The sequence below is a fragment of the Sapajus apella genome, unplaced genomic scaffold, assembly GCF_009761245.1.
Source record: "Sapajus apella isolate SASKATOON/1434 unplaced genomic scaffold, GSC_monkey_1.0 scaffold114, whole genome shotgun sequence".
NCBI lineage: Eukaryota > Metazoa > Chordata > Mammalia > Primates > Cebidae > Sapajus > Sapajus apella.
This window is the reverse complement of record NW_022437054.1, coordinates 5007609-5030594: the sequence shown is the minus strand read 5'-3', so window position 1 is coordinate 5030594 and position 22986 is coordinate 5007609. Positions and strand designations below refer to the sequence as shown.

Below are 22986 nucleotides of genomic sequence, written 5' to 3'. Positions count from 1 at the left end.
AATGTAGATAATAAATGCTTCAGAAATTCAGAGGAGGCAAATAATATTTTAATTAAGGGATTATAGGAAACATTTCATAGAGTTGGATCTTACAGGTCAGAATATAGAAAAGGAGCATTTGCAGGGAGACAGGGACTAAACGAAAGTATAGAGGCAAGCAAGTGCTGGGAGGGAAGTGTGCATGAGAGTCATTTTATTTTCACTAGAAAATATAGAATTTCTGGTAGGCTTTTTCTGAGTATTGAAAATTGATGATAGGTAAGTGTGATGCCTCAAGTCTGTAATCCTAGCACTTTGGGAGGCTGAGGCGTGTGGATCACTTGAGCCTGAGAGTTTGAGACTAGCCTGGGCAGCACAGTGCCTGTCTCTACAAAAAGTTCAAAAATGGTGGTGCATGCCCATAGTCCCAGCTACTGAGGAGGCTGAGGTGGGAGGATCACCTGAGCTAGGGAGATCAAGGCTGCAGTGAGCCATGATTGTGCCACTGTACTCCTGCCTGGTGACAAATACCTTGTCTCAAAAAAAAAAAAAAAAAGTGTAGATTTTCATTTGCCACTTTGAGAACCCCTATGATTCTAAAGGCTGAAAGTTAGAAACAACTGAACTGTGATTTTTCAGTATTGTTTTTAATTCTGTTATTCTATGATTCTTAGAGGAAATGATCCAAGAGTCAATTCTGTTCTGCATGTAGAAGAAGCCTGTAAGAGCTTTCCTTAAGAATAACTGTTCATGCCGAGGTGGCAGGGCCAAGGAAGGGCCCAGATGAAGGCACGGCAGCAACCTACACCTTACCATCTACCTGGACAGTAAACTATTATAAGGCTACCACAACTCCTTAACTGCCTTAGCCACTAACCCCTGAATTTCCAGCATCTTAGGTTTTGCTTATGTTTTGCTCAGCATAATGGCATAGGAATGGGCTTAACAGATTTCCAAGAACTGCCCTTATTTTAAGAATATTCCACTATCCAGCCCCTGGTTTAAATTTACTTTCACTACCCAAACTGAAATATGCAGCCTTCCTGACTCTCTTTGGCAGGTTGTCTCACCTTCCTTTGTGCTCCTAGGATATTTCATTTGCATTCATAGCATTGTATTTTAATGGTTTATATATTATTCTTTTCCACTAGCCCATCAGCTTCAGCTTTGTGTTGTGCACAGTGCCTTGCTGATTACAAGTGCTTATTATGTTTCTTTAACAAATGAGAAAAAAAGTCATCATATTTTATTAAACCATGTTTCCAGTCCCTCTTAGAGCCTCTGATCTGTGCACAGTTGAGAAGCACTGCTGTGTTGAACTGCTGTTGTTAGTGGAAAGGTATCATATCCCTCGTATAAGTAAAGATGAAGAAAGAGATCTAAACCACTGGTTGAAGAATGACTCCAGTACTTTAATCTACTGGTAGGAGAGTGGTACCAGTTAGTTGCATGTCTAGAGGAGGGTGCTGCGTGTCTAGAGGAGGGTGCTGATTGGGGGAAAACATGTTGAGTTTCTTATTAAATCTGTTTCAACATTTTTTGTAAAACGAAAACAAGTAGATCAGAGGTGTATTAGTCTGTTCTCACACTGCTATAAAGAAATACTTGAGGCTGGGTGATTTATAAAGGAAACGGGTTTAATTGACTCACATTTTTGTATGGCTAGGGAAACCTCAGGAAACTTACAGTTGTGGCAGAAAGTGAAGAAGAAACAAGCACCTTCTTCGCAAAGAGTCAGGAAAAGAGAGAGAGAGAAAATGCAGGAAAAACTGCCACTTTAAAAACCATCAGATCTCATGAGAACTACCTCACTATCATGAGTACAGCATGGGGGAACCACCTCCCTGATCCAGTCACCTCCCACAAGGTCCCTCCCTCTACGTTACAATTTGAGATGAGATTTGGGTGGGGACACAGAGCCAAACCGTATCAGGAGGCATGGAGATCGATCGCAGGGGGTAAATCAGGGTTAGAGATGAAATGTGACGATCATCTCTGTAGAGATTAAAGCTTTGATAATAAATGATCTTTTCATGAATAAGAGCTTAGCACAGAACTGAAAACTAACTACAATATACATACCCTAAAAAGGTAAGAATAAGAATCAGACTAAGACAACAGGAAAAGAAACAAGATAGTATGATGTTTTTGAAGTAAAGGAAGGGCACAAAGAGGAGTGGTGTTGAAACCAGAGGGGACAGTGTGAAGGCTGAGAAATGACCCTCCTGCAGGTAACAGCAGACTGAAATGGAGAACCACCTGTGAGTGGGCAGAGCTCTTCTGATCAGCACCTGTGGCTGGGGGGTGCCAGGGAGAGAGCACTAAGCAGAAGGAGTTCGGCTCTAATACGGTTAGCACCACAAGGCCTTCACTAACCCAGGATGCACAAAAGCTGGGGCAGACCCCAGCAGTGTCCCCACTAGGGGTGAGAGGGTGGGCCTCCATACCCCGCACCAGCCAGCCATTGGATATGGCTTGCGTCCCAAAAACAGGGCATCTCTAGGAAGGGGTCCAAGGTGCCTCTCTCTCTTCTACCCGGGTCAGTTCCCAGAGAGGACTTCCTGCTGAGGCTGGTGGCCAGCAGCACTCCCAGCAGCTCTAAAGGGCAAGTCCATGGGGTGAAACATGGTGTCTATCATGGCCATTAAATTTTGAATTTAGAAAATCACTAATGAATTTTGTGTCCCAATTCATCACCAAATCTTTGCCAAGTTTGACGAATATGCAGGAGGAGACCGATAGAAATTTTAAAGAAGCAAAGAGAATTGTTGGATTTATTCAACCAAGCAGAGCTATTAGAGCATCTGATCGGTAATCAAGAATCTTTTGAGGCCAAGTGATGGGTCTGCTATGTAGTTTTATATGATATGTAGTTGAAAGTGTATTATTGGTATCCGGCATATAGTTGTATCTGTTTTCTGTTGCTGTGTAATGTACTGCCCCAAACCGTACTGGCTTGAAATCACCAGGTAATTGCTTACATTCTACCCAGTGAGCTGGGTTCACCTGGATGCTTCTTTCACTGGGCTTGCCTGGCCTTACTCATACAGCTGCCATCCTCTGAGGCATGACTGAGGCTGAATGTTCCAGATGCCTCCTTCATGCCTGGCACTTAGCTGAACTGTCGGCCAGGGCGACTCAGTCTTCCTTCAGAGTATCTCCAGCAAGGGATCCCAGCCTTCTCAGGTAGGACTGGGTTCCATAAGGGCAAATCCCAGTGCACAGGTGGGTATTAGGTTCCATGTGCATTTTATTGAACAAAACAAACATGAGAGAGAATCATACCTGAATGAGTCATACATGAATCCTGGGAGGTGTGATCCACTGGATTCATTATTGTAACAACCTGTCACTGCCTGAACTCAGGCCCCAGTTATTCACACCTCTCCCAAGACTCTCAGAATCTCATTCCCCACAGCATCAGGCTGAAAGGCCAGGATTTACATCAGGTCTGGATAGAAATGGAGCTTTCCAGCTGGGTATCGTGTTCCATGCCTGTAATCCCAGCACTTTGGGAGGCTGAGGCAGGTGGATCACTTGAGGCCAGGAGTTTGAGACCAGCCTGGCCAACATGGTGAAATCACATCTCTACTAAAAATATAAAAAATTAACCAGGCATGGTGATGCATGTCTGTAGTCCCAGCTGCTCAGGAGGCTGAGGCATGAGAATTGCTTGAACCCAGTGGGTGGAGGTTGCAGTGAGCCAAGATCGTGCCACTGCATTCCAGCCTGAGTGACAAAGTGAGACTCTGTCTCAAACAAACAAACAAAAACAAGAAATGGAGCTTTCTCAGGCACAATTTCTCTTTCTTCTTGATCCAAAGATCTGTGAATGAAGAGACATAGCACCTGCCTCACCATACACTCAACATACCATGGAGATATAAGAATAAGATAACTATTATAGACACTCATCCCCAAAGGTGAGGGATGGAGGCACATCACAGTCACTGTCCTTAATGATTCTGAAACCCAACAAAGTAGATGTGGCCTGTACTTCCTAGTCTGGGAAAAAAGAATACTCCTTGATTAGGGCTCAGCTCTGCTCCCTCAGAGTGGCCCCTAATTCTTCGTCCTCTACAGCTCTTGGCTCTGTCCTCTGAGAGCATCTTCCTTTTGTATAAGAAATAGCCTATGTTTCAGGAACAGAAAACCAAGCACCACGTGCTATCACTCATAAGTGGGAGTTGAACAGTGAGAACACATAGACACAGGGAGAGGAACCTCACATACTGTGACCTATTGGGGGTGGAGTGCAACGAGAGGGAGAACATTAAGACAAATACGTAATGTATGCGGGGCTTAAAACCTAGAACAGGTTGATAGTTGCTACAAACCATCATGGCACATGTGTACCTATGTAACGAAACTGCATGTTCTACACATGTATCCCAGAACTTAAAATAAAAAACAAAAAGAAAGCAGTAGCCTATGTTTGCAGCTGATTAACTTTCTTAGCCTGCTTTCTGCCCAGAGACATTTGGGGAACAGAGGGCTTTTTTCATTTTGGACTATATCTGTCCCTTTAATCCAAACTAGCAACAGTCAGTACAACTCCCCTAAAAACTTGGAGGGTTTTCTCTAAATCTTGTTGGACTTTTCTACGTGTCCCAAAAGCTGCATCCATAATTCTTTTCCAGACAGACCCCTTCCCACTAGGTATGTAGGCTGCTATGGAACAGAGCCTAGAAGCCTGTTTTGCTACCTAAGAGAGAAGATCTGCTAGGTATGACCTTAAGTCTTTGTGAGATGTTTACGAAAGGTGTTATACAGCCACACCTTTGAATTGTTCCCTAACCTGCCACCATTTCCTGCTTTGAGAATCTTGTGCCACCACAAGAAACTGGAGATATGAAATAATTTTATTTTCCAGCCCAGCAAGTCCAAGTTCTTCTGTATTTCCTCTAAATTCTACCTGCAAACTGAACAGTTCTCCTTAGCTCATTTTTCTCTTCCTATACCTGATCAGTTGTACCCAGTTAAAATAAGTTCATTGGCCCTTCAGCATCCTACCTAGAAATCCCCTTGGCCACATGTGCATATTTATTGGGTGCACTTCCTATCCTCCAGCCCACTCTGTGGATGCCACTTGTTTCACTGCTTCATGGTGACAATGTGGCTTGCTCTTTATCCAGCCTCTGGTGATTCCTTCTGCCTTTGCAGGTTCACTCATGCTTCACCATCTCTTCAGTCCCCAACACAGCCCCTCACAGCTTTTCTCAGTTTTGCCTGCTGCATTGTCCGAAAGGCAGTGTTAGATGTTTTAGTTTTTATAACAGCACCAAACCCACTTGCAGGTACCAATTTTTATTTCAGAGTTCAATCAAAGTTCACACAAAAACTTGCATGTGGATGTTCATGGCAGCACTATTCATAGTAACCAAAAGGCTGCCTGGAAGCAACCCAAGTGTCCATCAGCAATGAATGGGTAAATGAAATGTGGTCTATCCATACAGTGGGACATTATTCAGCCTTTCAAAGGATTCCAGCACAGATGCATGCTACAACATAGAGGAACCTTAAAAATATTATGCTAAGTGAAAGAAGTCAGACACAAAAGACTGCATATTTTATGATTCTGTTTATATTCAGTGTCCAGAATAGGCATGGAGACAGAAAACAGATTAGTGGTTGCCAGGGGCTGGGGGCAGAGGAGGATGGAGAGTGACTACTGATGTTTCTTTTGAGGGTTGGAAAAATATTCTGGAAGTAGATATTGGCAGTGGTTCCACAACTTTGTGAACCTACTAAATGCCACAGAATTCTACATTTTAAAGGGGGTCAGGTTTATAATATATAAGTTGTATCTAAACTTTCGAGAAGTTTAACCAGGGATGGTCACTGTGAGTGATATGGGAGAAGGGCATTAGAGTTTAATGTTATACAGTTGTGAAGGAGCTGTGATGGTGACAGTGCAGAAAGGGAGCTGGAGATCTGAGGAGGAGTCACCATCAGCCAGTGAGTGGCCACACACATCCAGCTGCCACAATAGAACCCAGAGGGCCTTCATGGGGAGTTCTGTGGGAAGCAGATGCCTCTGTGCAGCTGCCTCCTCTGGTGGCCACAGCCAAACCCTGTCAGGGTCTGCATAATTAGGAAGAAGAGTTGGCCATAAAGTGATGTGAGTGAGGAGAAGCTGGCACTCATGTACATTTCTGCATCAGTCCTGCATCTGAGGACAAGAAAAAAGGCTTTCAGAGACTACAGGCCTTTGCTTCAGATCTGCATTCCAGATGTCACATAGGTTCCTCTTTTGGCCTAGACAAGAGCCTAAGTGAAGGAGCTTCTTGGAAATGTAGTTCCTGGCTTAACCAAGCTGACCTGGCACAGATGGTCGCAATATTTAAGAACAGAAAGACTCCTGTAGCTCACATGAATGATGGCAAGGCTGTGACCAAGTATTTGGCATGGAGGCAGAAAAAAAAACAATGGATTGCTAGAATTGCAGAGACCTAGTAGGTGACGCAGCCAGTGTGCTAGAGGCAGGGAGGGTAGTACTTTTGTGACAGCTATTTCAGGGCTTCAAGTGGGAAGGGGAGCGCTGCAGCAAATGATGACATGGAATTTGGGCGTTGAGCATGGAACCACCTACATATAAATAGTGTTGTTATTCAAACCATGAGACTGGAGAACTCAATCACAAGAAACTTGGGTAGTTGAGCTTGGTGAGTAAAACTCTTATGTAGAATCAGACTATCAATCAGACATATCAGCATATGTAAAATATTTTTGTTCATCATATTTGTAATCTCAGAAAGTCTGTTTATTTCTGTAATCTCAGAACAGTCAAAGATATTTCATGATATTCAAATAATTTGTATATATATTTTACTTAGGGAAAGGATTTTGCACAAGCCAGCAGCTATGCAGATATAGCTGTGAACTCTGATAGATATAATCCAGCAGCTCTTACTAATAAAGGGAATACAGTTTTTGCAAACGGTGATTATGAGAAGGCCGCTGAATTCTATAAAGAGGCTTTAAGAAATGATTCTTCTTGTACTGAAGCACTTTATAATATTGGTAAGTGAAACAAGGTGAAATTGCTTTTTGCATTATTTGTTTGCTTATTTTTTGCTTTAAATTTGTGTATTTTTATTTTGTTTTGCTTAAAGAGATCTAACACATTAGGAGGAGGAGTTGACTTCCTTCTAATAGTAAATTGAAAAGAAGACTACTGCCTCTCAGAATATAGATAATTTAAACTGGAATTAATGATTCCAAAGCTGCGCACATGCAAAATTTGGATCAAGCTTGCCATACTGCCCTCCAAAAAGGCTTTCCCATCACAGTGTATAATACTAATTTCTCAAATTTCTGCTAATACTAGATATTATCATTCTTTTTAACTTTTGCCAAACTGGTGGGGAAAAAGTCCCATTTGCTCTCTTTTTAATTATGAACAACTTCACGCATATACAAAAGTACATAAAAAAATAAATACCCATGTACCTATCACTCTAGTTTAACATATTTTCACATTTTGCCATATTCACTTCAGATTTTGTTTTTAATAAGCCAGATAGTGCAAGCCATGAAGTCTCACCACCATCACATTCTCTTCCCTGCCTTTCAGAGGTTGCCTGAAATGGGCATCATCACCCTGGATATGAATTTGCAAAATATTGCAAACACATGTCCATGCAGTACTGGGTCTTGTCTCTTGGATTATTAATAATGTTTCTTTTGAAGTTCTCTTCTCCCTGCATAGGTATTTTTTGCTTTCTTTGGTTTGATTATTTTATTCTCTTTTCCATGTTATGGGCTTTCCTTAGATGTCTAATGATTTCGGGCTGTCTCCGGGTATTCAGGAGTTTGTGGCTACAAACTGAGTGGAGTCTCTAGGTCCATAAGGGAGATTGACAGGCTGGCACCCTGCTGTAGGGCATCTGTCTGGTCTGGTCTGTTTAGTTGGAGACCTGCCCATAAGTCAATTGGATCTTTCCTCCCAGAAAAGATTCTTTAATCTCCTGTCTGAAGGAGCAGGGGAGGCCTGCTGCCAACCTTGAAGAATAGGGGAGGCAGGAAGGAGTTAGCCATTTTAGGTGGAATCTGGGAGAGCCTCATTGAGAATATGTGTTTCAAGTCACTGAAGGAAGGGAGGCAATGACCACTTGGGTATCTATGAAGAGAGCATGGAAGAGAGGCACAAAGGTCTTCATGCAGGCACTTGCTTCCTAGATATATTTTTATTTATTTGTAAGTATTAAATATTTCTCCCTTCTCCATTGCTTGGATTTTAACTTTGTTTCCAATTTCTTTTAATAAAACAAAGAATTGTTTTATTATTGATATAGTCAAATTCATCCTTTTTTTTTTTTTTTTTTTTTTTAAAGACTGAGTCTCGCTCTGTCATTTAGGCTAGGGTACAGTGGCATGATCTCGGCTCACTGCAACCTCCACCTTCCAGATTCAAGTGATTCTCCTGCCTCAGCCTCCTGAGCAGCTGGACCACAGGCGCACTCCACTATGCCCATCTAAGTTTTTGCATTTTTAGTAGAGACAGGGTTTCACCATGCTGGCACGGCTGGTCTTGAACTGCTGACCTCAAGTGATCCACCTGCCTTGGCCTCCCAAAGTGCTGGTATTACAGGCATGATCCACCATTCCTGGCCAAATTTGTCTTTTTAAAAAATCGTTTTTATTGCTTTATTCATTTGTTTATTGCTTTATGAAGCCCTTCTTACCTTGATTATAAAATCTTTTTTTTATATTTTCTTTTCATGCTCTTCTTATACCTTTTTCTGTTGAATTTCACAATTTTGAGCTTATTTTTTATGAAATAAGAACCTACGTTTAAAAAAAAAATAAGGTATAGTCAGTTGTCCTGGCACCACTTATTATTGGCATTTTCCTCCCCACTGATTTTAAATGTCTTCGACTCAACTCTATAATTGAGTGCATTTCTGAACTATTTATTCTGTTCTATTGGTCTGTCTATTCCTACCCCCCATCACACTTTTAAAATCACTGAAGCTTTGTAGCATCTTTTGGTGTCTGCCAGTGGAAAATCCCCACCCCTACCCACACATTGTTCTTTAAGAAAATCCTCAGTTGGCCGTGTGTGGTGGCTCATACCTGTAATCCCAGCACTTTGAGAGGCTGAGATGAGTAGACCTCTTGAGGCCAGGAGTTTCAAAGCAGCCTGGGCAACATGGCAAAACCCCTTCTCTACTAAAAATACAAAAAATTAGCTGGGTGTGGTAGCTCACGCATGTAGTCTCAGCTACTTGAGAGACCGACATGGGAGAATCACCTGAGCCTGGGAGGTCGAAGTTGCCATGAGTCATGTTTGCACCACTACACTCCAGCCTGGGCAACAATTCCAGACCCTGTCTCAAAAAAATAAAAACCTCAGTTCATCTTCATTTTCTCTTCCAGATAAATATTTACATATATTTTGAGATTTATTCTGTTACATTAAAGAAATTAATACCAATAATGATGCTTATAACTGTGTGTTTGTTTCTTTTTTGAAGGTCTTACCTATGAGAAACTGAATCGGCTAGATGAGGCTTTGGACTGTTTCCTGAAACTTCATGCAATCCTACGAAACAGTGCCGAAGTTCTTTACCAGATAGCAAATATGTATCTTATTTGAAAAACTTAGGGACAGTTATTAATTCTCTCAATTGGTGATTGAAGATCAATAATTAAGTTTAATGAAGTAATTGATGAGGATAATATTTGAAGTAAGTGATGAGAATGATCTAGCAGATTATCATGTGATAAAGCCATCTGAATGATGCTATTTTAAAATGTCATTTGCATTGAAAGAGAAATTAATGATTAAAGCTATCATTTATTAAATTTTGAAAATAACTGAAGTAATCGAGTATGACATTTTGGATACATATAAACCATTCATTGAAAGTCAACTTGGTGCTTTAGAACATTGTATTCTAAAGCTTGTAGGGTATCACTGAAGCACTAACTTACTAAATAAAATATTGTTTAATACTGATTAGCACTATTGATTGAGTTTGGATAATTTTTCTTATTTTTTTAGCTGGCCTCTAGAGATAATGAGGTCTGCAAAGACTGTTACCCTCTAAAATTACATAATTCTTCTTATGAACTCATTTATTCTGTTTATTTAATAGTCATTTATTGAATGTATACTGTGTGTGTCAGTATTATGTTTTGAACTTGGGGGAATGCCCTCATGACAGTTTCTTCCACAACACTTACGTTTCTTAATAATTCCTGCTCTTGGTTAGAAAAGCAGGAATTTGTTAGTGTTTTTAATGCCTTTCATGCTATTTGAAAAGCACTCTAATTTCTCTCCTTATTTTAGTAAGCTTTGACCACAACATTGGGAAGAGTTAAACATCTTTGGTAGATTTTTAAGTTACTATTATCTTGATTTAAATTTTATACAAATATGTTTAGAAAATTTTTTATGTTGTGAGGTGTATCATTAATAATTTTAAGTACTATCTGCTGTGCTTTCGATAAAGAATTTTATTTTAAAATTTTAGCTTTAGGCCAGGCACAGTGGCTCATGCCTGTAATCTCACTCAGCACTTTGGGAGGCCGAGGCAGGTTGATCATTTGAGGGCAGGAGTTCAAGGCCAGCCTGGCCGTCATGGTGAAACCCCGTCTCTGCTAAAAATACAAAACTTAGCCAGAGATGGTGGTAGGCACCTGTAATCCCAGCTACTCACCAGACTGAGGCAGAAGAATAATTTGAACCTGGGAGGCAGAGGTTGTAACGAGCTAAGACAGTGTCATGGCACTCCAGCCTGGGCCCAGAACTAGGCTCTGTCTCAAACAAACAAACAAACAAAATTAGTTTTAGAGCAGATAGCATCGTAGTTATTCCTGTTAGTCTTTTTGTTCTGTTTTATTCATTTAATTTCTCTGAAATGTTCAGTGTCATGATCTTTTACTACCCAGTTCATGATCAGCTTGGATCCAGTCAAGCAATTGATGTATTTGAGACTGTGTGAGTACATTTTTTAATTTTTTTTTCTTGTGGTATCACACTTATCATTAAAAACAGTAGATATCTGGTATCACACTTGTCACCATTGAAAACAGTACTTCTTTTTCAATAAACTTTGGATTGGAATATTTTCATTTCACTGAGATACCTAATATGTATAAAATAAATATTAATAAAAAAGTATTGGTATGAATAAATTATTTGAATATACCCAGAAGACTTAGTAGGTACTAAAGGAAGCTACAAAAAAAAAAAGAAAAGAAATCACTATCTTTGGGTTTATAATCTGATTAGGGAAAACTAACAGGAAAAATACATGAAAAGAATTCTCTTAATATGCTGAACATGTTAAAGAGAGATAGAATAACTGGATGTAACATCGAGGACATTTTTATTAAGGACAATTTTTGGACAATACTTTGAATAATTCTACCAGAAATTTGGGAGTTGATCGTAGTGGATAGATAGTAATGAAGCAAAAGGGAAAGCAGACTATGCATAGGGAGCAAGAGTGTTATTTCCACAGTACTGCTGTATTCCATCTCCACCCCAGAGATAGCCAGAGAAAACAGTATACAATAGCGTATTACTGTAGGCTAAGAAATATTGTTACTAAAATATATTTAAGTTTTCTTATTGATTAATGAATTTAGAAAATGTGTTTTCCTTAACTGACATTGCCTAAGATATGAATTAATGGAAAATCTCAGTCAAGCTATTGAATGGCTAATGCAGGTGGTGAGTGTTGTTCCAACCAATCCTCAAGTTTTAGCTAAACTAGGAGAATTATATGATCGTGAAGGAGATAAATCTCAAGCATTTCAGTATTACTATGAGGTAGGTGTGTTATCTTTATTTCTGTGTCTTAGAATTTTGTAAATTGTTATAAAGAAGGCATCAGGACTTTAAAATTTTAAAAGATCTAAACTGTTTTAAAATGATTTATTTAAAATAAAGCATTCTTAGAAAATGAAGTTAGTTTTGTAGCTGGGATTATAGGCACCTGCCATCACACCCAGCTTATTTTTGAATTTTTAGTAGAGACAGGGTTTCATCATGTTGTCCAGGCAAGTCTCAAACTCCTGACTTTAGGTAATCTGCCTGAAGTTAGTTTTTATTTGATTTAATAAAAAAATGAAATGGAGCTGGGCTTGGTGGCTCATGTCTATAATCCCAGCACTTTGGGAGGCCAGAGTGAGGATTGTTTAAAACTAAGAGTTCAAGTCCAGCCTGGGCAATATAGCAAGACCCCATCTCTACAAATAATAATAAAAGGACAGGCGTGGTGGCCCATACCTGTAATCCCAGCACTTTTGGAGGCCAAGGAAGGCAGATAACTTGAGGCCAGGTGTTTGTGACCAGCCTGGCCAATATGATGAAACCCCATCTCTACTAAAAATACAGAAATTAGCAAAGTGTGGTGGTGGCATGCTTTTAATTCCAGCTACTGAGGAGGCTGAGGCACAAGAATCGCCTGAACCCAGGAGGCGGAGGTTGTAGTGAGCCGAGATCGTGCTTACTGTACTCCAGGCTGGGCAACAGAGCAAGACTGTCTTAAAATAATAATAATTATTAATGATAACAAAAAGTACAAATTAATTTTTCTCTTGAAGCATGATTTGCATCTCTTTTATTCTTTTAAGTGTTTAATTGGACTCATATTGTTACATCAAAAATATTTACAGATAATTGAAAAATGTGTCAAGCACAGCTTAGGTTTTCTAAATATTATATAGTTTCAGAATTTACAGAGTTCTTAGGACAGCTCATACTCCTTTATTAAGAAATTTTACATTGGATAAATTTATTCAGTAGGTAAAGTATTCAAGAAGTATATGTTGCCATTGAAGTATTGTTACATTCCATATTTTTTTCCAGTCATATAGATATTTTCCTTGTAATATTGAAGTCGTTGAGTGGCTTGGAGCCTATTACATTGACACCCAATTTTGGGAAAAAGCCATTCAATACTTTGAAAGAGCTTCTCTTATACAGTAAGTAATTATTAGGATTTTATGTTTAGTTAATGTCATGTGTTGAGATTTTTTTTAATCCCTGGAATTAGTATCTGTTAGACCTAGTAAATTCAAGAACAGATGTTGATGTACATTCATGAATTATTTCTATTTTTTTGTATTTTATTCCGTTTTACTTGGTCTTTATTATGATAAATATATTTCCCTTTGAATAGAATTTTTAGAATATCCTCATTAAGGTACTTTTCTTAATGTAGTTTTCTTATTCACGTCTCAGCACACAATTATTAGTTCTTTATCAGTTAGAAAATTACTGTTTCAGACCTAGGACAAAGTTTCATTTCTAAAAGAATCTTAATACAAAACAGTTTTGTTGGTTTCAATTTACAATTGATATATATATTAAAAATTAAAATGTTTTAAATGTCTTTAAGCTTGTATCAGAATGTTTTATACATATCTGATTCAAAATAATTCAAAAACAATTAGAATACATCATCTTCTGCTTTGTATTTGGCCATATTGAATTTTAAGATAAAATGTCCCTTAGAATAATTGGAATAATAAAGAAATGCTTAATAAGTCAAATAATTTCTGTTTGAAATTTGTATTAGGCAATTCATTTTTATGATGCTTATTTCACATGAATGTTGTTTTGAGAATTATAAAATTAATGACCAAGGATGAGGAGATAGTTTTAGTTTAATTACATCTTTAAGATGAAAGCTATTTCAGTGGCACACTGTAAGCTTTTATGTTACACTTAATACTACTCTAACCTTAGCTGTTAGCTCACACAAGACCATTCCTTCTTTGAGGCTCAGTCACCACTGTTCCCTTTTTAACTCCTATTTGTAAATGTCAGTTGTTGACTAACAGTCAGTCTCTTAGATAGTCTAACTTATATTTTTCTTCTTCATTCCATCAGTATTCCAGCCCCACAAGTTTTGACTTCTCTAACTCCACCAATCTTTACCCTCTCTGTAGTTCAGTCACCTGACTCTTATCTGATTGTGATTATTACTAACACATTTACACCAGTAAAATGCTTTTTTTTTTTTTTTTTTTTTTTTTTTTTTGAGACAGAGGATGGAGTCTTGCTTTGTCGCCCAGGCTGGAGAGCAGTGGCACAATCCCGGCTCACCTCAACCTCCACTTCCCAGGTTCAAGCGATTCTTCTGCTTCAGCCTCCCGAAGTAGCCCCTGTGCCTGGCTAATTTTTGCAATTTTTTTTTTTAGTAGAGACAGGGTTTCACCATGTTGGCCAGGCTAGTCTTGAACTCCTGACCTCAAGTGATCCTCAGCCCCCCAAAGTGCTGGGACTGTAGGCATGAGCCACCATGCCAGGCCTACACCAATAAAATCTTGTTACAATATCCAGCTCTCAGAAGATAACCTCTTATCTTTCCAATTTCCATACTCCCTATTTTCCAGTGCATTTTTCTTTGGTGGTATTGAGACCTCCACTGTTGATCTTCCCCTTATCTTGCAGTCTCAGCTTCCTTCTGGCTTTAATTCTGAGCTTATCCATACTACACTGCTTAATTGATCACATCTTTTCCCTTTCTTGCTAACATTCTTGGTTATTTTGTTTTTTGATTTTTTTTTCTTTCTTTACTGCCCCATTTATTCCAAAAGATTTCAGTTCTTGGGTTATTCCAGCCATTGATTCCATTCCTATTCACAGCCTGTGAAGCACTGTCAGAGGTAAATTATGTAACCAGGTGAATTGATGCCACACAAATCTGTGTGATATGAACACTGCTCACCAGTCTTAAGTATTTCTCTCCCTTCTGTTTCTCTCTCTGATCTCTCCGACTGCCCTATGTATTTTATATGCCTCAGTTTCCCAGAATGTAGAAGCCTTTTTGAGAAACCTTCCTAACATTTCTCTCTTCCTGCTTTCCTATAAACTTAACTTTCACTTGCACTTGCTTTTATCTCCTTCTCCGTGACAGAAACTTATTCAATATACATTCATTATATTACATCTCTTTTGAGCATTTGTTTTCTGTACCATGTATCTTAATTTTCACATTTTCTCTTTTTTACATGCTAAGCTTTGATTTGTTCTGTAAGTTCTACCTCTACAATAAAAATGTAGGCTCTTTGAGAGTTGAGAGTATTAGTTATTATGTTACATAGTTGTTTGTGTATTCTTAAAATATTGTTTACATGTCGACTTGGCATATAGTTGAATTAAGTTAAAAGTTTTTACTGTAGAAATGCCTCACCTTGGTATATCTCTTAGAGTTTTATGGTTCTTAATAATGTGGTATTTTTGGCAATTGGTTTAAGCCTAAACTGTTGTTTTTATTTTCTTTACATTCATAAATCATGTCTTGAAATATCAAGAAATCCTAGTTTCTGATTGGTCCACTTAATGTAATTCCATTCTTAAGCAGCATTAGGTAATGTTCTTTAACATTTATTGTGATTATTATTATAAGACACCATCAAGTGGACCAATATATGCATTATGGGAATTCCAGAAGGGGAAGAGAGAGGAAAAGGGAGGAGAGAGACTATTTGAGGAAATATGGCCATGCTTCCCAAATTTGGGGAAAGACCTGAATCCAGAAGCCCACACGGGTCAGTGAACTCTATGTAGAAAAAACCCCAAAAGATCCACAGTGAGATACATTATAATCCAAACTGCCCAAAGACAGAGAGAGAATCTTGAAAGCAACGGGAGAAAAGTGGCTCATCACAAAAAGGGACCCTTAGTAAGATTATAAGTAGATTTCTCACCAGAAACCTTGGAGGACAGAAAGCAATGGAATGATATATTTAAAGTCCTGGAATTTAAAAGCAAACAAACAAACAAAACACAAACTGTCAACCAAGAATTCTGTATCTGGCTGAGCACCATGGCTCATGCCTGTAATCTCAGCACTTTGGGAGGCCAAGGCAGGCTGATCCCCTGAGGTCAGGAGTTCGAGACCAGCTTGGTGAAGCACCATCTCTACTGAAAATACAAAAATTAGCTGGTTGTGGTGGCGCGTGCCTATAGTCCCAGCTACTCTGGAGACTGAGGCATGAGAATCGCTTGAGGTGGAGGTTGTAGTGAGCCAAGATCGCCCCACTGCACTGGAGCCTGGGTGACAGAGTGAGACTCTGTCTCAATCAGTCAATCAATAAATAAAATAAGTTGTTATTGTTCAAATGAGATTGTTATAAGTTTTAGATGTTAATACCCAAGGTAATCATTAAGAAAATAACTAAAAAAAACAAATAGTACACTATAAAAAATTAAGAAAATAAAAATCAAAATAGTACACTACAAAAAAATCAACAAAATACCAAAAAAGGGTAGCAATAGAAGAATTGAAGAAGAAAAAATATAACACATGCAGAAAACAAATAGATAGCAGAAGCAAATCCTTCTGTATCAGTAATCACATTAAATAAAAAGTATTAAACTTTCCCATTAAAAGAAAAAATTAGGGCCAGGCACGGTGGCATACTCCTGTAATCCTAGCATTTTGGGAGGCCGAGGCAGGTAGATCACCTGAGGTCAGGAGTTTGAAACCAGCCTGACCAACAAGGTGAAACCTCGTCTCTAAAAAGAAAAAGAAAAAAATTAGATTGAATAAAAAAATCAAGATCTACTTATATATTGTCTACAAGGGATGCACTTTAGATGTAAGGACACAAAAGAGATTAGAAGCAAAAGGATTGAAAAAGATATTCCAAACAAATATTAATGGTAACCAAAAGAGAACTGGGAGGCTATAGAATTGCCAGACAAAATAGGCCTTAAATCACAAAACATTACAGGAGCCAAAGAACAATACTATATGTTGGTAAAAGGTTCATTACTGTAAGAATTACTTAGAAACCCAGCAGAGGAGCCCCAAAATATATGAAGCAAAAATTGATATAATTCAAGGATGAGATAGACCTCAATATTAGTTTTAGACTTAATACTTTCAAAAATGTGTGTTATCTTCTGTGAACCTCACACAGAAGATAGATAAGAAAATAAAGATTTAAACAGTGTATAAACCAGGCAGACCTAACAGTCATACACAAAGCACTGAACCCAACAGGAGATTATACATCCTTCTTAAGTATACATGGAACATTCTCCAGGATAAGCCATAGGTTAGGCCACAAATTAGTAAATTGAAAAGATTGAAATCGTCTAAAGTATCTTTCCCTATTATGATATCATTAAACTAGAAATTAATAACAAAAGGAAAACCAGAAAATTCACATGTATGTAGAATTAAGAACATATTCTTAACTAGTGGATCAAATATGAAATCACCAGGGAAGTTAGAAAATACCTGAGACAAGTGAAAATGAAACAATGTACTAAAACTTACGAGATGCTGCAAAAGCAGCCCTAAGAGGGAAATTTATAACATAAATTTCTTCGTCTTTAAGTACATTAAAGATGAAGAAAAGTCTCAAGTTAGTAACCTAACTAAATACCTTAAGGAATTAGAAGAAGAGTATTTTAAACCCAAAGCTAGCAACAGGAAGGAAATAATAAAGATTACAGCAGAGATAAATAAATAGAGAATAGAAAAGGTGTAGAGAAAATCAACAAAACCAAAAATTGAAAAGCTCAACAAAACAGACAAATCTCTAGCTAGATGGACTAACAAAAAAAAAAAAAAAAAAGAAGAAGATGATTTAATTACCAAAATTAGAAATGGAAGTGGAGGCATCACTACCAATTTTATAGAAATAAAAAGTTATAAGAAAACAACTTTGCCTCAACAAATTAGATAATCTAGATAAAATGAACAAATTTCTAGAAACACAGTCAACCAAACCCAACTCGAGAAGAAATAAAAAATCTGGATAGACCTATAACCAGTAAGGAAATTAAATCAGTAATCAAAAATATTCCAAGAAAGAAAAGCCATAAACTACATGGATTCACTGGTGAATTCTGCCAGACATTTCAAGAAAAATTCTCGTCGGTTTTTTTAAAACTCTCCTAAACATTGAAGAGAAGTTAAACACTTCCTAACTCAGTCAATGAAGCAGCATTATCATTATACCAAAGGCAGACAAAGGCACTACAAGGTAACTACAGACCAGTATCTTTTATAGATGTAAGTGTAAAAATACTCAACAAAATACTAGCAAACCAAATTTAGCCACATATTAAAAGAACTACATTATTTGCAAGTGGAATTTACTCCCAGAATGCACGGATAGTTCAACATACGAAGATCCGTCAATATAATACTTCTCATTAATAGAATGAAGGAAAAAACCCACATGATCATCTCAAATTAATGCAGAAAAGGTATGTGACAAAATTCAACACCGCTTTGTGGTAAAGATACTCAAATCAGGAATAGAAAGAACTTCTGTTTGACCATACTTCCCAAATTTGAGGAAAGACATGAATCCAGAAGCCCACGTAGGTCAGTGAACTCTATGTAGGAAACATGATAAAAGTATTATATGGAAACCCACAGCTTACAGGATACTGAATGGTAAAAGGCCAAAAGCTTTCTTTCTTAGGAAACAAGGATGCACACTTCCACTACTTCTAATCAACATGGTACTGGAAGTTCTAGCCAGAGCAGGTAGGCAAGAAAAAGAAATAAAGGCATCTATCTACACTGGAAGAGATGAAGTGAAAATTAACCCTATTCACAGATGACATGATCTTATATGTAGAAATCCCTAAGGAATCCACATAAAAATGTTAGATATAATGAATTCAGCAAAGTTGAAGGCTATAAAATAAACACACAAAAACCAGTTGTATTTCTATGCATTTGCAATGAACAATCCAAAAAGGAAATTGAGAAAAAAATTCTATTTACAATGGTATCAAAAAGAATAAAATAATTAGGGATTTATTCAGCCATGGAGCTAAGAGACTGTCCTTGTTCCATTGAGTGGTCTTGACACTTTTGTTGGAAATCAATTTACCATATATGTGAGGATTTATTTCTGGGTTCCAGATTCTATTCTATTGGTGTATATGTCTGTCCTTCTGCAGTAGTACCACACTGTTTCGATTATCGTAGCATTAGGGCAAATTTTAAAATCAGGAAGTATGAGTCCTTCAACTTTGTTCTTTTTCAAATCGTTTTGGCTATTCACAGTTCCTTAAGATTCCACATGAATATTAGGGTCAGTTTTCCTGTGTTTGCAAAAAACACCATTGGGATTTTGATAGGGATTGCATTTAAGTTATAGATCACTTTGAGTAGTATTGTTTTCTTAAAAATATTAAGTCTTTCAAGTTAAGCACACAAATGTCTCTCCATCTATTCTTTTTTTATTTCTTTCAACAGTGTTGTATAGTTTTCAGTGTATAATAAGTATATACCCAAAGGAACTGAAAGCTGAGGCTCAAACAGATACTTACACAAACATGTGTAAGTATGCATGTGTAAGTATCTGTTTGAGCCTCAGTTTCAAGTTACAGTACCCAAAACTAGCCTCAGCATTATTTATAGTAGCCAAAAGGTGGAAACAACCCAGGTGTCCATCAACAATGAATAGATAAACAAAACATGGTACTGTAGTCCTTGTTCATCCAATGTTTTGCTGTCCATGCTTTCAGTTACCATCAGTAAAGTACAGTAAGACATTCTGAGAGAGACAGAGACCACATCTACATAATTATATTACAGTCTATTGTTTCAAGTTACATACTATATGATAATACTCATTTAAAGTTCAAAAACAGGCTAGATTGATAGTGTTAGAAGTCATGATACTTATCTTTGCAGAGGAAGGAGGGTAATGTATTCAGAAACATAAATAATAACACCACATGGTAAGTGCAATGCTAAGTAATTCTAGGATGTTAGGAGAATATATGGAACAGTGTAACCATGTGGCATTAGCAGAGAGTAAAGAGGTTCAAATGAGCCTCCGAGCAGACATGGTGGTATATGCAAAAGCCAGGAGTCTAGCAAATGCAGGGAATACAGGGAAGTCCGTGCTCCTGTATGGATTTGCTGTAACATGAAATGTTAAGCAAGGCACAGTGGAAAATGAGTTGGAGAGGCAGAAACGATCTAGAAAGTAGATTAACTGGGTTAGAATCTTGGATTTAGCATGTAGGTGGAAGGGAGGTAACGGGTTTTAAGGAGGGAAGTAATGTGGTTAGATACGTATTTTATTTAGATCACAGTGGGTGGCCGTGTAGGCAATGGATTTGAAGTTAAGTAACTTGCCCCAGTAGCAGGGCTGTGATTTAAAGCCAGATCTATCTGATTCCAAAGCTGGTAGGTTTGCCATCAAATCGAGTAGGAACTGAGGTTTTCTTTGAAGCCATCAGGCTTCTACTTAGAAGGGAGATTCAAAAAAATGAGAAGAGCATACATAAATTGTTCCCTAGGTGTTTCTTTCTTTGTATCTTGCTATCCTGAGATATTTTTTAACAGAAGTATTTAGAAATTCTGGTTATGGTTATTTATTTTAGAAAAGAATTTAATTTCTTTTTAAGGGGCAAAAAGGGATCAGTAGAATTTTTTTATTCTCTCTTTAGTTGAAGCCTGATCTTCAAACACAAGATCAAAAATTTTTTCTCAGGTACTAAATTTACAAGCAAATCTAAGTGTTATGATAAAAGATTATAGCAAAAATAATGATCCTTTAAGTTTTAAATAGAATGCAATGGTTTTTAACCAAACAGGTTAAGTGGTTCTCATAAGAATATCTGAATAAAGGTATGATGAACTAGATGAACTTTGAAGAACACTTAAATTTATATGTCCTAATATAAATATGACAGGAAATAATGAAAGAAATTATATATCTGCTATTTTCAGTAATAAAAGTGATCTAACACAAGGTCAAAAAGTAATTACAGAATAGTAGATATGTCGCTTTATAAAACTGAGCATCACAGATTTTTTTATCTCTAATTTTATCTAATTTCTTTATTTTATAGGCCTACGCAAGTGAAATGGCAGCTGATGGTAGCTAGTTGTTTTAGAAGAAGTGGTAAATGCTTTAGTTTTATTCATTTTATAGATATTTTGCTTCTCTCTTTTAAGTAATTATGCATGTAAATATGTTCCAGTTGCATATCTGTTTATTAAAACACTTTTTATAACTGTGCATATTCAAAGCATTGTATAAAAACACATAATAGTTACTGCGTACAAAAAAGTGCTTACAAAGTAGATATTAATCATGTATTCCAATACTTGTCTTAAAAACATTTATTATTTCTCAGTTAATATGTAATCATTTTCACAAGTTAGCCACTGAAAAAAATAGGCATGCTGTGTACATTATCTCTTCATTTTCTAGTCACTTGATTCAAAATGTCTTGTGTGCTTGGCCAAATTTATGACACCTGAGAATCCTGAGAAAAGCTCACACTGAGACAACTGCGACTATATGTTTTTTATACAAAGATCACTAGCTATCTTGGTTTGTGTTTTTGTTGCTGCTTTTATCACATTCTTGCTGACGACACATGTCCTGAAGGATGGAGATGCTATTAGTTTTAGAATAACTGTGAAGGTGAATAATATGCATAAAATATCAAATATCAAGCTGGGAGATAAATGTTAACAAATTTATAATCCCTCTTGGAGAGCATAAAAGTGACCCAGGAAAAGAAAGTATTTGGCCAGGCGCAGTGGCTCATGCCTGTAATCCCAGCACTTTGGGAGGCCAAGGCAGGTGGATCATGAAGTCAGGAGATCGAGACCAACCTGGCCAACATGGTGAAACCCCGTCTCAACTAAAAATACAAAAAAATTAGCTAGGTGTGGTGGTGTGTGTCTGTAATCCCAGGTACTTGGGAGGCTGAGGCAGGAGAATCATTTGAACCAGGGAGTCAGAAGTTGCAGTGAGCCAAGAATGAATGTGCCACTGCACTCCAGCCTGGGTGACAGAGCGAGACTCCGTCTCAAAAAAAAAAAAAAGAAAGTATTCAATCTAAGGGAAGAAGGAAGCACAAGTTTTGAAAATGTTGACAGTTTGTTCTCACCCAGTTTGTGGGGAGGTTTCCTTCTTTATCTCTGTGAGCACCTTCAGAATGGCATCAGAAATGTTTTAATTCATAACTCAGTGTATTCCTCAAGTCATTTTAGGGGTGATGTGTAATTCCTATTGGATATACAACATGACTATGCCAAATACATTTAATTTACATCAACATGAGTTATCAATTATCTATATTAATTTCAACACCAACCATATAGAAAGTATGTATACATATGAACTATTCTAAATGATTTAAAGACATAACCTGCTTCAGTTATGGAAGTACAGGTTAAAAGCAGCAGGTAGCATTGAGAACTGGCTTTGTATCACATGCTTCCTCTCTCCATTTCATCCCTCTTGTAGAGAGAGGCCCAGAGAGATTTATAACTCATTTGCTGAGATTTTAGGAAAGATCTTTGACCCAATTTGTTTTTCCTATTCTTTGCTGCTATGTGAAGCTAAATTATTTTGTTACAAAACAAATTGCTTCTATAACTTTTTAATGTTTAAAAAATTGAAGGCAGGTGCGGTGGCTCAGGCCTGTAATCTCAGCACTTTGGGAGGCCAAGGCAGGCGGATCACTAGGTCAAGAGATCAAGACCATCCTGACCAACATGGTGAAACCCCATCTCTACTAAAAATACAAAAATTAGCAAGATTTGGTGGCACGTGCCTGTAGTCCCAGCTACTCGGGAGGCTGAGGCAGGAGAATCACTTAAACCTGGAAGACAGAGGTTGCAGTGAGCCAATACCATGCCACTGCACTCCAGCCTGGCAAGTGAATGAAACTCTGTCCCAAAAAAAAAAAAAAAAAAAACTGTAAAGGTCAGGCGTGGTGGCTCACATCTGTAATCCCAGCACTTTGGGAGGCCGAGGCGGGCCTATCACGAGGTCAAGAGATGGAGACAATCCTGGCCAACATGGTGAAACCCCGTCTCTACTAAAAATACAAAAATTAGCTGGATGTGGTGGCACACACCTGTAGTTCCAGCTACTCAGGAGGCTGAGGGAGGAGAATCACTTAAACTGGGAGGCGGAGGTTGCAGTGAGCCGAGATCACACCACTGCACTTCAGCCTGGGTGACAGAGTAAGACTGTCTCAAAAAAAAAAAAAAAAAAAGAAAAAATGATTTATGATCTGAAGGAGAA

The 22986-nt window shown here is 37.8% G+C and overlaps 1 protein-coding gene across 9 annotated transcripts in view; it reads left to right on the top strand.

Moving 5' to 3' along the window:
• The window catches only part of IFT88 (intraflagellar transport 88), a 126833-nt gene that overhangs the window by 58680 nt on the left and 45167 nt on the right, over positions 1–22986 (top strand). For 8 of the 9 annotated variants that reach the window (XR_004263413.1, XR_004263411.1, XR_004263412.1 and 5 more), the window contains 5 exons: positions 6816–7002; positions 9459–9567; positions 11614–11764; positions 12806–12921; positions 20789–20841. Coding sequence is in view for 6 of the 9 variants with exons in the window: in XM_032260123.1 (XP_032116014.1) it covers positions 6816–7002; positions 9459–9567; positions 11614–11764; positions 12806–12921; positions 20789–20841 (616 nt within the window). In the remaining 3 variants the exon portion in view is untranslated. The remainder of the gene's footprint in view (positions 1–6815; positions 7003–9458; positions 9568–11613; positions 11765–12805; positions 12922–20788; positions 20842–22986) is intronic. The other variant, XM_032260129.1, reaches the window with a different exon arrangement.